At 32.3% G+C, this 16706-nt stretch overlaps 1 protein-coding gene across 1 annotated transcript; it reads left to right on the plus strand.

Annotated features, from left to right (window-relative positions):
* The first annotated feature begins 8 nt into the window (after positions 1–8).
* Positions 9–13327, plus strand: LOC132738424 (cell division cycle protein 23 homolog). The gene is made up of 13 exons (XM_060725919.1): positions 9–145; positions 3710–3791; positions 4126–4306; positions 4704–4803; positions 6089–6221; positions 6618–6795; positions 7516–7695; positions 8642–8806; positions 9183–9291; positions 10103–10240; positions 11267–11345; positions 11833–11958; positions 12281–13327. Exons 1-13 carry the CDS (start codon positions 45–47, stop codon positions 12464–12466), a joined length of 1758 nt encoding a protein of 585 aa, XP_060581902.1. The 5' UTR covers positions 9–44; the 3' UTR covers positions 12467–13327.
* Positions 13328–16706: the final 3379 nt, after the last annotated feature.

Here is a 16706-nt window from a genome sequence, read left to right on the forward strand (position 1 = left end):
AAGCGGTGTTTCGTTAATTTTCACAAGCTGTAAGAATTGCAATCATGGCGGATGTTTCAAGCTGGAATCTTTCTAAAATTAAAGCTGACCTTGTTAAAGCGAACAGAGAATTTTCATCTCGAAGATTGATGCACAGTGCTAAATGGTATATAGTTGACATAGTAAATTTTATGCTTAATTATGCTGCATTCATTTAATTTTAATTTTTACGTCAACTTGAATAGTATTCGGATTACACAAATTCGTCAAGTTAACGGTTACTGTGATTAACTGCAGATGCTGATCTTCTATGTTGTTAAAAATGTTAAAACAATGTGTGATGTATGGTCTTCATTGAAAGACATGGCATTTTCATTTTAATTCAGCATTTAATTTATCTAAAATAAATATAGCTGCACTATATTTCAGATTCTCTCCACATCTATTTTTAAGCAGTTAAGTTATTTAACATTTTGAATTTACCCACTATTTTTTCTGTCATGGTTCAGAACTATTCACTTATTATGGGAGATAGTGTCTAAGCAGCTGTTAAGTATAGGTCAGTCGGTAGGGCTGCGGTACACAGTCTTCGACTTAACCCACTCGACCGACGACCGAGTCGAGTAAATTTGCGGGTGGTCGAGTGAAAATTCCAAGCTGGTAGCCCGTCTGGTTGAGGGCTTTTTTCATATCCAAATTAAGAAAATGTTAGAAATATGCAGAGCTCCAGATAGCAATGTTTTGGCTTTAAGAAAATACAAAATATTTCTGCTGAATAGGATGGAAAACTAAAAGTACTATTGTCAACACTGCTGTAAGTTGAAAACGAAAGTAGCAGGAAGTGACAAGGAGTAAAAAGGGAAGGTAACTCTTGGGAGTTTCTGAAATGAAATGATTGATAAAGTTAAATTTGGTGTAATCATCGTAGGACTTAACCTAATATTCAATTTGTTTAGACATATATTATAATGTTTTTGCTACAAAATAAAGAAAAATGTTGTACTTGCCACTTTAGTTAATATTGGAAAACATATTTCTCCCTTGCCATCTGCAGTTTTGTACTCAATATTTTCGTACCAAGTTTACAGATAAGGACAATTTCCTCAAAGACTATTTCTTTGTGTGTAAAAGTTTTAATTCTATTATATTTAGTTTTCATTAATTCTAATTTCAATTATATATAATCAAAACCAAAGAACAGCACTAAAATGTAGTCTGTAGAAATAGAGTATGAATAAAGCCTCATGCTGACCATGTAGCTGATTGTAAAAGAATGTGACACATTCAAACAACAACATGTCAGCAACAAAAAAATGAGTCTTGTCATTAATTTGCTGTGTAACCTAAACAAACCCTAGTCTAGGGAAACCTGCCTTAACAGAGCAAGTTTTGTATTATTTCACGTTGAATCAATATTTTTATTATATAAGTCAGTCTGATTTGTGTAAAGAAAGAAACTTTTAGAAGGCAGTGGAATTTGATAACAAAATAATGCAAATTCTTTTTATAAATTTAAAACCCAGAATTTTCATTTTACTCTAGATTTTGATGGGTAAACCACCTTGGCCCTAAAAATTATTAGCAGCTTTATTGAACTTAAAACGCTTATGAAATATTATTGATTGTTAGACATTTATTAGGTGTCATCTCATGCTTCACAATATGTCTTTTCCCTTGTATTTTGAAGGCACTAAGCCAAAAATGAACACACCAAAAAAAATAAAAGTAATACGAAAAGGAATATAAATATGTTGTCAATGCATGTATCAGCCGACATGGTTACAGTAAACGAGGAGAAGAGTATTTTCAGTTTTTAAACATTTTTTTTTTCAGTGTCTGTGGACAATGCCACAGAAATATCAAAATATCTCCTTTTCATATATAGTTTAAACTCTTCTTATTTAAATAATGAAAGGAAGAAAAGTTGATATTTTAATAATGTTAAATGGTATATAAAACATATAGAAAGTGTTATTTCTGTACAAAATGCATGCAAAAAATACCATTTTGGTTCGGGCTAGTTAAAATGTGTTCGGGCTAGTGAAATTTGTAAGCTGCTAGCCCGACTGGGCTAGTGCTGATAAAATGTTAAGGCGAAGACTGGGTACAGTATTTCGAGGGTCTTGGGTTTGAGTCCCTGTCAGGCTGCAGATTTTTCTGTGACATTTGGCATCCAACGTGGGGCCTTGACTGCATATATATCTCAGAGTTTAATTCACATTGCTTTGTAACCCAGAAAAATTTTAGGACGAATTTCTATCTAGCGGGGGAGTATGTCACGGTTCAGAGCTGTTCACTAATAAATGGAAAGATAGTGTGTAAGCGGCTGGATAGCTTAGTCAGTAGAGCCGAACGGTATTCTGAGGGTCCCAGGTTCGAGTTCTGGCCAGGTTACACCTTACTCTCACCCTGTGACATTTCTTTAATATTTATGTTTCTCTACAAAAATACTTAGATTACTTTTAGGGTTAGGCCTTAGCTGATAGGTGTTAGGATTTCGTTAGTGTTTTGGGTAAGGGTTAAGATTCAGATTTAACACAGGTGTTCGGCGCATGGCCATGACTTACTATCCCCATTCACCCTCTACAACCCAATACCCTAAAACATCATCCAAACATCAGAAGTATTGACAAAAATCAATTATATGAAAACAAATTATGACTAAAAAATTTAAAGGTATTTTGCACTACTTTCATTTTGTATGTAGAGTCATAAAAATATAAGAATTGATTTTTGTTAATACTTATGATGTTTGGATGATGTTTAAGGGTTTTGGGTTGTGGAGGGTGATATAGTGTAAGTCATAGCCACGCGCCTAACACCTGTGGGATTTTGTTGCTGACAGATTCTAAATGTGGTCCAAAATAGCTACAAATTGGAGGTCTATGTGATTATGTCTAAATAGTTTAGACTTCCTTTAACCTTGATGTTCCTAATAATTAGCTCTTCCACAACTGTTCAGACTGGCGCTACCCTGCTGTTACAAATATTTTGACATGTATGCCAAATCTAGATTCTGAAATATTTTTGTTCTTGACCAGAATCTCACTTCTATGGGAAATATTGCCCATACACAAAATACATGTAGCACTATACCTCAATATACAGTACAATTAGTTGGACTACCTTGCCATTTACACATTTTCTGCCCAATTAGTGAACAGTTCTTGACAGTGACATAGGAGTACCAATTAATTTTCTGCTCTGTAGAAATAATTAATATTTGTTTAAATGGTAGAGATAAGCAGCTCTGAAACAGAAAAAAAATCCTGCCATACAGCAAGACATCTTGGTAACCTTACTCATCTTCCATTTTTTTGGAACTGTCCATTATCAATTTTGGGATATCAATATGAACAAAGTTTATTTTGCAACATAGCCTGGTCAGAATGGATGTGCAGACTGGCCTGGCTGTATACTGACTGGCTAGCAATGTAATGGTTGCAGCATCTTAAAGGGTTAAAACTAGCTGGATAGCTTCTCATCATAAAAAAAGAATACAATATCCTTGTTTGGAGCAATGTTTTTTGTGTTTGCTGTGTCCCCACAAACACTGCACAGTCATTCACTTGAAACTTTTTATTAATTACAAACTTATAAATAAACAAACGGAACTATGAAATCAAGAGGTCTTTTGAATTGGTGACAAAATATTTTTTCTTGATTAATGCTGTGAAGCCTATAAAAACAATTGTGATTGTGTTGTTTTTTTTTTTGTTTTTTTTTTCAGGTGTGCTGAATTATCACTCGCATTGATAAAATATGCTGACAAACAGCAACTTCTATCAGTTCTACAGAAAGAAGAAGATGAGGTATTAAAGTTAACCTATAATTTCCTTCATGAATTTGTTCATTTTTTTTTTACCTTAACCATATTTCTTCCCATTTACTTACATCTTGCAAAGGTCTATTGAACTCTATTTTGTATTATTTTTTACTTCATATGTTAAATTCTAGTAAATAATAGGTGCCTTAGACCATGTTAAATGACTATTTTGTACACTTAACAACATTTTTACAAATTAAAACTAGTTTTGAGATTCAACATAATCTGGAAGCATATAAATTGTATAATCCTTTAATAATAAAACACTTTCACATTTATTTTAGCTTAATTTTTTTCTGTTCTTTTTTTTAATTTTTCAGACATTTTTGTCGGAGTATGACCAATTTAGTCTAGCTACGTCCTACTTTGATCTGAAAGAATATGACCGGGCAGCTTTTTTCCTGACAGATTGTAAGAGCCCTAAATGTTACTTTCTGCACATGTACTCACGTTACCTGGCGGATGAAAAGAGAAAACTTGACAAGGCATCGGATTCTATAGGTAAATTTTGCGATATAATAAAATAACATAGTGTATAAACGAGTCTTCTTCTTGTTATAGCAAGAAAGGTTCAAGATAAAATATAAATACTCATTTTTACAGTGATTTGGTTTATTTGTTGCAGAAATGTAAATTCAATTGAGCCGTGTCATGACAAAACTAACATAATGGGTTTGCGACCAGCATGGATCCGGACCAGCCTGCGCATCCGGGCAGTCTGATCAGGATCCATGCTGTTCGCTTACAGACCCTATAACAAGTAAAGAAACTGACAGCGAACAGCATGGATCCTGATCCGACTGCGCGGATGCACAGGCTGGTCTGGATCCATGCTGGTCGCATGCACATTATGTTGGTTTTGTCGTGACACGGCTCAATTGTATCTGTTTTATTGCAGGACCACCTGATCATTTAGAAAATGAACATTTAAAGACACTGAGGATTGAACTCAGCAAGAAATATGCCAACCGTGAACTCGATGGTTATGCCCTTTACCTGTGAGTTAAACTGTTTAATTTTTTCCTTGACACTTCGAATACTAGCAATTACTAGCTGTCATTGATTCAGTGCAAAGTATATCAATAGTATATCAATATTGGATGATATATATCACCAATACAAGGATATATCGATAATTACCTAGAATTACTTGACTGTCATTCACTTTCATATCTGTTTAAATGATTTCAGTTAAAAACATGTTCTGTTCAGTGTCTTGTTTATAATAGTTCATTGCATGATTTTTTTTCCACACCATATTTTTTGTCATCATTGCTGGGAAATATTTCCACCATAGTATATAACAACAGCATAATGTTAGACATGGGTAAGTGCTTCTGTATAATTATGTTTTGGGTGAATTTTCATAATTTCTTGACATTTAATTAATTAGTCAAAATTTTAGATTTTTTGAAATGTGTGTAATGATTATTGATCAACAGAAAAATATCAACGATACATTGATATTGTCTTTATTGATGACAGCTCTACTAACAATGGTTACATTCCCTACGTCTACATTACAAATTTGAAAATAAGGGCAACTAGCACTCCTATGATGGTAGTCTGGTTTCTTAAATTTGAGTGATTTGAAATTGAAATTTTGTAAATAACCATACTGGAATTAAAAATAAAATCTGGTCTAAAAATACCTATGTCGGAAATACCTATGCAGGAATTGAGAAAACAAATTTGTAGGAAGATAAATAACATAAATTTTGTAGGATAGAACTACATGTACATGTTTTTTTGGTTGTTTTTAAGAAGTGTTTCTCTTGAGAGGTTAAATTAAAATCCTATTGTGAGGTCTTACTTTGAGAAGAATTTGTGCTATTTGTTAATGTAAAGAGTTTTTATCTGGCTACTGTCTATATTATCAGCTGGATAAAGCCTTTCCGGATAAACTTATCTATCTCCAGTCATTATGTCACATGGTTAGCCTATGATGATGTCACATTGTAAGCAGCAAAGAAAAAATACATGTAGACACTGTTTTATCAAAAGAAACTGTTTAAATAATCTAAAAAACATGATTTTACTAAACAAAAGGATAAATGGAATACATGGTTAATGTAGGGGTGGAGAATGTTTATCTGGTTCGCTGCGAAAGTGAATCAGATCTGGACTCGCTAAAACTCGCCAAGATATACTCTCTCACCCACCAGATAATTCATCTCCATTCTGACATTAACTATGTATTCTCTATATTTCTGTACATAGGGTCACCCTACAGAAATTGCTCTTTACGAAATAAAAATAAGATTTTGTGTATTAATTATGTAGGTATGGTGTTATCCTGAAGAAGCTGGACTTGTTAAAAGATGCTGTAGAGATATTGGTAGAGTCACTACAAGCGGAACCAATGCACTGGGGTACATGGCAAGAACTGGTTCCCTTAATCACAGATAGAGAAATGGTTTGTTGTATACGTTGTTTTGTTTTACATGTATTTTCAAATCAAAATTTTTTTTTTTTTTTCTAATATTTTGGAAAATTATAAGCAAAAAAATGAAAATCTGCTTATATATCCAAGATATGAACTTAACAAAATTGCAAATAATATAAGAATCTCAAAAATCAATCCACAAATAAAAAAGTTATAAGAATTTGAAATTTCTGTTTCTATACAATGTATGAATATATATGACTATATATTTAAATATATATATATACATAAACAAAAAACACAGTCCATGAGTTAACTTATTTGATTATTTATTTTATATCAGCTCTTTTGCCAATTGGTAAATCCGCTAAATTCTGGTAGTAGATTGTGATGTCATCAGTCAACTTATCTATTTCTTCTCCACAGTTGGTGTCACTGAGCTTGCCCAGCCATTGGATAAAACAGTTCTTTGTTGCCTCGGTTTACCTGGAATTACAGTTGAATGAAGAGGCGTTGAAGATTTACCAAGATATGGAGGAAAATGGCTTCCATACGAGTACATATATTGTAGCACACATAGCTGCAGCATACCATAATATGAGAGGTATGTAATGGTTTTATTATAAAGAATATAATTGAGCTTTGCCATGACAAAACCAACAAAGTGTGTTTGCCACCAGCAAGGATCCAGACCAGCCTGCGCATCCTCGCAGTCTGGTCAGGATCCATGCTATCTGCTTACAAACCCTATTACAAGTAGAGAAACTGATAGCGAACAGCATGGAAACTGATCAGACTGCGCAGAGGCACATGCTGTTCTGGATCCATGCTGGTTGCACACCCACTGTGTTGGTTTTGTCAAATTAAGTTTGTTAGTTGCCCTTGTCATTTTTATATTTTTTGTAAAAAATGTAGAAGCTGTTGTGACTCACTGGTTATAGTTTGTAAAACAACTTTTTTGTAAAAATCTCATTTCTCAAAACAAAACAGAACAAAAACAAAAAATAAAAAAAATGAAAGACATCTTATAAGGATGGATTAGCCAAGATAACTGTAATGTAAATTCATGACAAATTTCCAGTTTCAAATATTATCACTGTTTATATAAGTAACCCACAAAATCTTAGAATATAATTCCTTACTATTAGTTTCTTTCCATCACCAAAGCTGTTAAAAAGTCAATCAATAACTTTATTAACTACCAGCAACAGATATATGGTTTTATACACTTATATATCAAAATGAATTCTATGCTACTTAAGAATGTTGTATTGATTATTGATTTTTTCAAATAAGTTGTTGTTGTTGTTTTATTTCATTACAGAGGTAGACGCAGCTTTGAATTCGTTCACAGAGTTACAGTCCTTGGATCCTTATCGTTTAGAGAATATGGACACATTTAGTAACCTACTGTACGTGAAGGAGATGAGATTTGACCTGGCATATCTAGCTCATAAATGCTGCGATATAGATAAATACCGTGTAGAAACATGCTGTGTTATAGGTAATCTAGCTCATAAATGCTGCGATATAGATAAATACTGTGTAGAAACTTGCTGCGTCATAGGTATTTACCTTATGTGTTGACCTGGCATATAAATGCTGCCATATAGATAAATACCGTGTAGAAACTTGCTGTGTTATAGGTATATTTGACCTGGCGTATCTAGCTCATAAATGTTGTGATATAGATAAATACCGTGTAGAAACATGCTGTGTTATAGGTAATCTAGCTCATAAATGCTGCGATATAGATAAATACCGTGTAGAAACTTGCTGCGTTATAGGTTTATTTGACCTGGCGTATCTAGCTCATAAATGCTGCGATATAGATAAATACCGTGTAGAAACATGCTGTGTTATAGGTATATACTTCATGCGTTTGAGATAATTGTATTAAATAAGCAAGTGAACGAGAATGTGCGCCGAGGGGTGAGTGAGTGGCGTTTGTTAAGATGAGACAAGCCATGTATAGATAATTCAGTGACCTAAAAAATATAAGGGCATCATATGTTTTAAGATAAGAGCAGTAAAATGCAAGTTTTATTATGAAAACCAAAGAGTTATTATTCTCTTTTTCCAGTTTTTTTTAAAAAACAGCTTAAGCTAAATTGATACTATAACTTCTAAAAGTCATTCAGTACATTTTCGCCTATCATGATTTTCTTGAACAAATTTAGTTATCTTGTCAATCTATAAGGTATGTTCACTGGTTGTTAAGTTGAGTTAGTGCGGAAAGTTAATTGTGTGAATGAAATTAGCAGTTTTGTGAGTAAGGTAAATTGAGTAAATTAGGTACTTAGAGTGATTGTCTTATATAAGTTGAGTGAGGAAAGTTAAGTTTCACTTTTAAGCACTGGTGGATGGCAATTTCTTATTTGCCGTCATTATTGTACATGTAAATCTTTCAAAAAGAAATAGCCGTTTTGTATTTATAAATTCTATTTTAGGTAATTACTACTCTCTACGGTCGCAACATGAGAAGGCCGTGCTATATTTCCAGAGATCTATCAAACTTAACCCGCTGTACCTCTCAGCATGGACATTGATGGGTCATGAATTTATGGAAATGAAAAATACCAATGCTGCTATACAGGCTTACAGACAAGCGTTAGGTAAAATATTTATTAAATCTTTCAAAATGCCAATGTTAATGACTCTTTTTTGGTATCAGTATGGCCTGAACCAACCAGTACTGAGCAATGAGTGTAAAGTTTCTTGCTCTAGGAAACTATGACTTGCCTCTGACTGGGTCTGAGCCCATGTGGAAGCAATCATTAGTCCTGGGGTCAAAATTTGTTCCGCCCCGGGGGTCATTGAATTAGATTACTAATTAACCATTTTGGCGCATTAACCCTTGGCCATGCCACCACAATGATTTGTTGTCAGAAACTGAAATAATTTATCTACAGATGTCCAAGATGTGGCTTTTAATATTATTATGAGAAATATGATTAGAAAACTGTTATATTTTTGTAATTTTTATTTCAGAGGTGAATAAACGTGACTACAGGGCCTGGTATGGACTAGGTCAAACATATGAAATTCTAAAGATGCCATATTACTGTCTTTACTACTATAGAAACGCACAAAAACTGAGGTACAGTATATACATAGCACATGAATAGAATTTTAACAACAGTTTTATTTGCAATTTTGCATTACCAATATGATATATGATCCTTAAATTGGATCATCTGGCTTGTAATTGTATTCATATCTAGTTTGACTGCTGAAATGCTATAATACAAAATTAGTGCTTTCTTAGTTTTGTCTGTGAATTGAAAGTGAATACATGTACAAAATTGTGTAAAGGTTCACAGCCCCAATTACATCTAAGTGGTAAATGGGAAGAGTGGTATAAAGGTGTCCTGCTTTTCAACCTAGGGATCATGGATTAAAGCCCAACTTATGTCACAACCATGTGTCCTGAATATAACCCTGATAGTCCAGAAAGTCAACTATAGAGTAATTCAAATAAGCAAAAAACAAACTGTTTTCATAATGGAGGTTTAAACTTCTTAAGTGGTATACTATACCACATGTTCAAGTATTTTGCTTCTTAAAGTCAGAATTTTGTTACCAATTGAATCTGTTTGTAAAGATATTTTGGAAAGTCATAAGGACTTAATACAAAATCTGTAACAGTCAAGGAAATTGCTTCCAGTGTAAGGGTTTATGCACATCATTAGTTGAAAATCAATTTAGTATTAAAAATGATATTTACAAAACAAATCTCCCTAATGTAAATTAGGGTTATTTTAAGAATTTCTGCCAGGCACTTTGTCCGATGTCATGTGGGCTAACAATCTTGTTTGTAAGGACTGAATGATTCATAGTTTTAAGTTATATATATATAACTGAGACCAAATATTCCTTTTGTTTGATATCCGTTTTTTTTTTTTTTTCAGACCGAATGATTCCCGAATGATAATGGCAATGGGAGAGTCGTACGAGAAAATTGACAGGTTACAGGAGGCCAAGAAATGTTTCTGGAAGGCACATAGAGTTGGGGATATAGAAGGGGCTTCATTGCTAAAACTTGCCAAGTATACAATTAACATGTAGTTTAAAGCTGTCCATTTACCTAAAGTGAACTTTTTTTCCCAGAAATTAGATTTAAGAAAAGTAAATATAGGACTTTAAGAAATTCATAATAATTCACAATATAAGTGACACTTTCAAAATTAAATTTTAGAGCGAATTTTCTATTTATATTACTATATTTGGTCAGTATTTATAACAGAGTAAAAGCAGTATATGTGAATACTTTGGTTTATTTTCGCTATTTTAGTTGATATTTTCATGATGCCAAAATTTTGCAAAATCAACATTTCAAACAAAAATTGGCAAGGCTAGATTTTTTTTGCGCATTTTTACTCCCAGTTATGTTAAATTGTTATGATACTTAGATGATTAGCAAACATTTAATGATTAGCAAAGATTTATTCTCTTAAAGATCTCAAATTTGTGAAATCTAATCCCTCTAGAAAAAATTTCTGATATTACAGTGATAAGAGCCAAGCTAGTCTATCTTTAGTCTATTTATGAGTACACTTGACAAAGATTTTAAGAATTATAGCAAAAGATTTTTTTAGAATTATAGCAATTTCGAAATTTTATATAGAATAAGCATGAATCTAGAAGACGGCTGCTTTAAACAATTGCTCCTGATGTCAGCATTACATTATTGTATACCTATCTTTATTTCTAATTTATAAATTACAAATTACTATTACAAATTAATGATATCACTCTAATCAAGTGTTTGTAGTTATCACTCCAGATTGCATCAGTAAGTCACATTGAATTTACCAGAGCACAGTTCAGCCAGCGCACCATTCCTGGTCAGCCTGTGAAATAGTTTACCAGTACTAATTGCCTTCACTTTCGCAAGGACCTGATAACTTCTGTACATGCCAGAGCAGAGGTACAGTGTGAATGACCGTAGAAAGAATTTCATGAACAATTATGATGAAAGTGACCTTTGCTTGATTCAGTCCAATACTCTACCTATTGAGCTTACTGTATAGCTTTTTAATGACATGACATTTAATATTGAGTTTATATTACAGATTACATGACAGATTAGGTGAGGAAGAACAGGCTGCTGGAGCTTATAATGAATTTATCAAAGAAGCCAATGCTCAAGGGGTACAGTATACTCCTACTATATGATAGTTGTTTTCAGATGTTGAGTTTGAGTATTTAAAGTATATTGAGAGATGTAGAAATCACTCTGGCACTGGTGCAATGAATTTTATAACATCTTGATAAATATTTAATAAAAAAAGTCAATTCTGTCAATTATAACTGAGACTTGAAAACAACATTTTGTCATTTTCAAATCAAGAGTGATAATACTATGATGGTGTTACATAACTGTGGATATATCCAAATTCAAAATTGCACAATTTCATTTAAATATGTTGAATTCTGCTTAAGCTGATGCTTTGGGGCGTTGGTGGTTCTTTTACAATTACCACTACAGTTCAAGAACAGACTTCATCGAACTGAGCCTGCAACATTTTCAATTTTGCCATTTTGGGTGTTCTATGAGGATTTTGTCTTAATCTAACACTTATTATTTACTTCTAAAAGAAATTTTGATTAAATTGTAAATACTTACATGTTATTGCAGCTGGGCAAGTCGAACAGTTATGAAGGTCAGAGTGAGGCCTACAAGTATCTGGCCAATTATTATCTTAAACATGAACAATTAGACGCTGCATACCAAGCTGCCCAGATCTGCTCCGAGTACACGGAGGTAAGAAAATGTTTACATAATCAACTCTGTAGAGAAAAGAGAGGCTCTGCCGCGCACTTTCCTTGGTGTCGGCATTGATGTCATTACTACAATTTTGATTAAAACCAAACCTAATGTAGTACAATTTTGAAATATATTTTGAAAGTCTTTGACAACAGTATATGCCATGGCTGGTTTTGCACTATTGGCTATCTTTGGAATTTTCTGCGTTTTCTTTGTAAAAAACAAAAATAATTATTATTCCCCTGAAGAAGTTTACTAATTCATACAGCAAATTCAGCAGATTAAATTGATTGTCTTAAATCTTTTAATTCTTTTTCAGACACGTGAGGAGGGTAAAGCCATATTAAAGCATATTCAACATTTACGACAAGAACGTCCGAACCGACAGGAAGTCAGAATGGACGACACTTTTGACTCGCTCCCGAACGATTCTTTCCAGTCACACAATAATACACCTATTATGAACTTTCCTCCGGTGATGAATCTGAGATTTAATACGCCATGAATCGTGTCACATATCGTCAACTTAGTGCAATAACTGATTGCCTGCTATTAAATTTAGGACTTATAACATTATTGCACTAAGGTGGCAATATAGCCATTTTAGCAAAAACGTTTGGACTTCGGACCTATATAAAAAAACAATCATAAGTGCAAAGCTGCAAGTGTATGCTGTTGAAGTGTTTAAACAATGAGTTTGCACAGTGGAATGTTGAGTTGTTGACAGTAATCGATAAATGTGAATTTAGTTCTCTTGGTAATCTGATCAGAAGTGTGATAGACATAATGTTGTTTAAGTATTTAAATGATCAAATAGTGCCCTTGAATGTTGCCTTAATGACCATATCGGCCTACTTAAGAAGTATGCAAGATTAGTTACCTTAATAACCTAGTTTGAGATAAAAGCCTTCATTTCCTTGGTTACCAAAGAGTTAAATCCAAAAATTTGAGGAAGAAAGCTATATACATTATACTGGCAAACTTGTCCTAAGAGACCAGGCAAATAAAACATGAAAAGTGGCCTTTAATGGCAAGTGTTCTCTCAAAATGTGTAAATTTTTCACTGCAGTTGTACAAATGTTTATTGATGGCTTTAGTGACAGGTTGTACTGTAATTTATAAAGGTCTGTAAGAACAGGTCAGACTGTTAATGTATTGTCTTATATCATTTGTCATTACAAAAAGTGTAAGACAAACTTTACCTAAGCTACAGACTGCATATCTATTTATATGAACCCATGTTGACAATGCATATTTGGTAGCAACATTGGTTATACATTGTATACATGTTTGCTACAGATCTGAATTGTGTATATTAAATATGAATGCAAAAATATATAAAGATGTATTATTTATTTTATATTCCCTATACTTCTTCCTTCAAAACAAAGACCTTCCAAACCCTTCAAGGATTTTAAGTTTCAGTGCAGACAAATTTGGGCATTATAGAGATAGGATGACCTGTTCCAGATAGGTTTATTGTTGGAATTTACACTTAAGGTCACTACACAGTGTTTATGTTTCCGGCAGAGACTCTGGCTCGAATGGGGCAGTTGCCCTATAAGTCTCCTGAAAGCCTGGACACTCTTGTTGAATTTCATAGCATTACCTGTGTTACAATTTAAAACCATTTTACTATTTTGGAAAAATAATATGTAAGCCGCCAAATAGGTCTAGTGGTGAAGTCGCAAAACAGAATATCAAGGGGGGGGGGGGGTTAAATATTGGTCAGACTGCACATTTTTCTCACTCTGTAACATATGGCGCCCAAAATGAACCTGTAACTGCATATAGCTCAAAGTTTCATTCACATTGCTCTGTAACCCAATATTTCAATAAAGTGGGGAGAATGTCATTGTATAAAACTGTTAACTATTTAAGGAAAATAATGTGGGAGCGACCAAAACGCTCAAAAAAGGTAATGCCACAAAAATGGTATTCCATAGATCCCAGGTTCAAGTCCCAGTCAGGCTTCACAATGTTCTCACACTGTGACACCTGTGACTTTCAGTACAAATGTTTTCTTTTAATTCTATATTGTATTTTTTTACTTTTAAGAAGGAGTATGCCACAGTAGTGAGGGACAAATAATTCAGTTTTAGAGACCATAAATCACTCTTGCCACTGAAATTATGGAAGTCTTACTTCCATATTCTTAATAGAATAATATACATTTGTCATCTAGAACTAATATAAATAAAACAAAAGCTATCCGTATTTTTATTTGTTCATATTTTATTTCATTTTTCTAAAATGTGTGTTAACATATTTTAAAACTGTGAGTTTAACAATTATATACATCAGATTCCCTGATATAAAAAAATTACTAACTTAAAACAAACCATTGTTTATACTTATAATAATATATTACCCTCAACAATGTACATTAGTGTACAAATGATTTAAAACACATTACAAAACAAGTAACAAAAATGTTTATAATAAACACTTAAAACAAAATGACCATTTTCAATAAACCCATTCCTCTTTGATAAACAACAGAATTATTTCATCTTAATCTAGTGAATATAGGATTTTATCAATGAGATAAATATTATATCACTCACTGATCATAGTTAAAAATACATAAAAAGATAGGCACAATATGCCTCAGAAATTATATATGTTTTTTTTTTATTTCTTAAGAAAGAACAAAAATTAAATATTTGTTTTAAAACCTGCTAGATACTTGTAGGGCTGCAATGATACACCAAACGTTTGATTTGATTTCCTTTCTCAATAAAAAAACAGTAATTAGAAATAGTATCCCCTCTCAGAGAGATATAATTCATATCTCATATCTGTCTCTTTTATCAATGAGATATAATATACATTTACAAATGTTTTTAGTAAGATATATCTCCCTTCTCAGTGAAATATATCCAAATACACAGTGAAATATATCCAGATATTTCACTCAAAATACCACTCACTGCCACTAGGCTGTGCTAACAGTAATTAGTGGCATGATATAGGAAGAGGTCAAAGGTTAAATAAATGATATCTGTTCACCATTCGTGGCAAGAAACCTGCATGCTTAAGGTAGTCTTACTGTGCTTTCCTGCCAAAAAATTCTAACATCGTCCAATATCGTAGCAAATCGGTTATTTCCAGAACGTTTTTTTTTTCCCTAAAATATTGAGCATCAAATCATTTACAATCGCACATCCTTTATCGTTATGTACTTAATTCCGGTTATAAATGGTTAAAAATTATTGAATACCAAATATTGTGAAAAATAATGGTCTGGAATTGACCGATTTATTACGATATTGGCCGATGGTAGAAACTTTTTGGCAGGAAAGAATTACAGTAAGAATACCTTAATACACAAGCCAATACTGAATCAAATTTAAGGGACATTTGAATAAAGACTAGTATTGAAAGTAATGAGCTGTGATGATGAATGGTTATAAATTTTGACTGACTTGATTAATACAAAAGAATGAATTAAATTTAGGAGTTAACATGCTACTGCACTAAGGTTGACAAATTTAAATCTATTAATAATATTTTTTTTTTTTTTTTTCAAAATTGATTTTGCTGACTTACTGTTATTTTATCATGAATTGATGAAATTTTATTACTTCATCTCATTGGTTACTATTGAAATTTAATTTCAATGAAAAAAAGAAAATTGATGCCATTATATTTTAACATGTTGCATCTTTCAAATGCTTTAATTTTTGAAAAAAAAGTCAAATGTAATTTTGGTCCCTTTGTTAATGATATATGCAAACTAGATAAAAATTTAAGTAAGCAAAAAGGTCATGAACTTCGTCAATAAACCCTCAGTTAAAATTATAGGTATCAAAGTAAATGTATATGATATGGCATTAAAATACACAATTACAAAAACTCGTTTTGAATCAAGTATGCAACAAACAAAAAGCATTTTACAAAGATCTGTACCTTACACAATGTAATGTGCCATTAATTAAAAACAGAATAACTGGTGGCCTTTTTTAAATCATCAAAATTTATTGTAAGTTTAAAAGCTGCATGCCTTTAGATGAGCCAAAATATTTCAAGAAAATCAAACATAAGAAACATTCTCTAAGATTTTCAGAAAAGTAAAAAGAAAATTCAAGATTCAAATAATGAATTACATGTTCTGTGCAATTATTGACTGATTTTGCAGTATTAATCACCATTTTTCTACTATATGATTAACACAGTAAGGGCTACTTTTGCATATTTTGTCTTATTTTTGGTAATTTACGTGGATTTGTAAGTGCCATTTGCAATGTGAAAATAACTTTCTTTGTTCACTTCACAATATTTGACTTTTTTTAAAATATATTTTCAAATTTTTTATGAAAAAAGCATGAATCTAGAGGCATGTTGCTTTGATAAAAAAATAAATTGATCTTTTTCCCTACAAAAAGCTAACAGCTCTATATACAATGTAAAATTAGCATAATTCATTTGATTTGAATATTTTATTTTGTCTAAATTCTAAAAATAGAATACCAGTACCGGTGTCTAAAAATAGGTACCTAAAGAAATTTTTATTTATGGTAAGGTAACCATTATCCAAATCAACAAAAAAAAATGTTTAAAAAAAATTGGAACCTTTGTAAATTTTATCAATTTATCAAAATAATGGCCACCACAGATTTAAAAACAAAACAAAAACATAAAGATAAAAATCAAGGACTTGGTATGCTTTGGTCTGTTCATACAAGATAATGGTAAGAGTAACATTTCTCAAGCACCAGCTAAGTGCTGGAATGAATGAGCCA

This window comes from Ruditapes philippinarum, unplaced genomic scaffold, assembly GCF_026571515.1.
Source record: "Ruditapes philippinarum isolate M1 unplaced genomic scaffold, ASM2657151v2 ctg574_1_1_1_1, whole genome shotgun sequence".
NCBI lineage: Eukaryota > Metazoa > Mollusca > Bivalvia > Venerida > Veneridae > Ruditapes > Ruditapes philippinarum.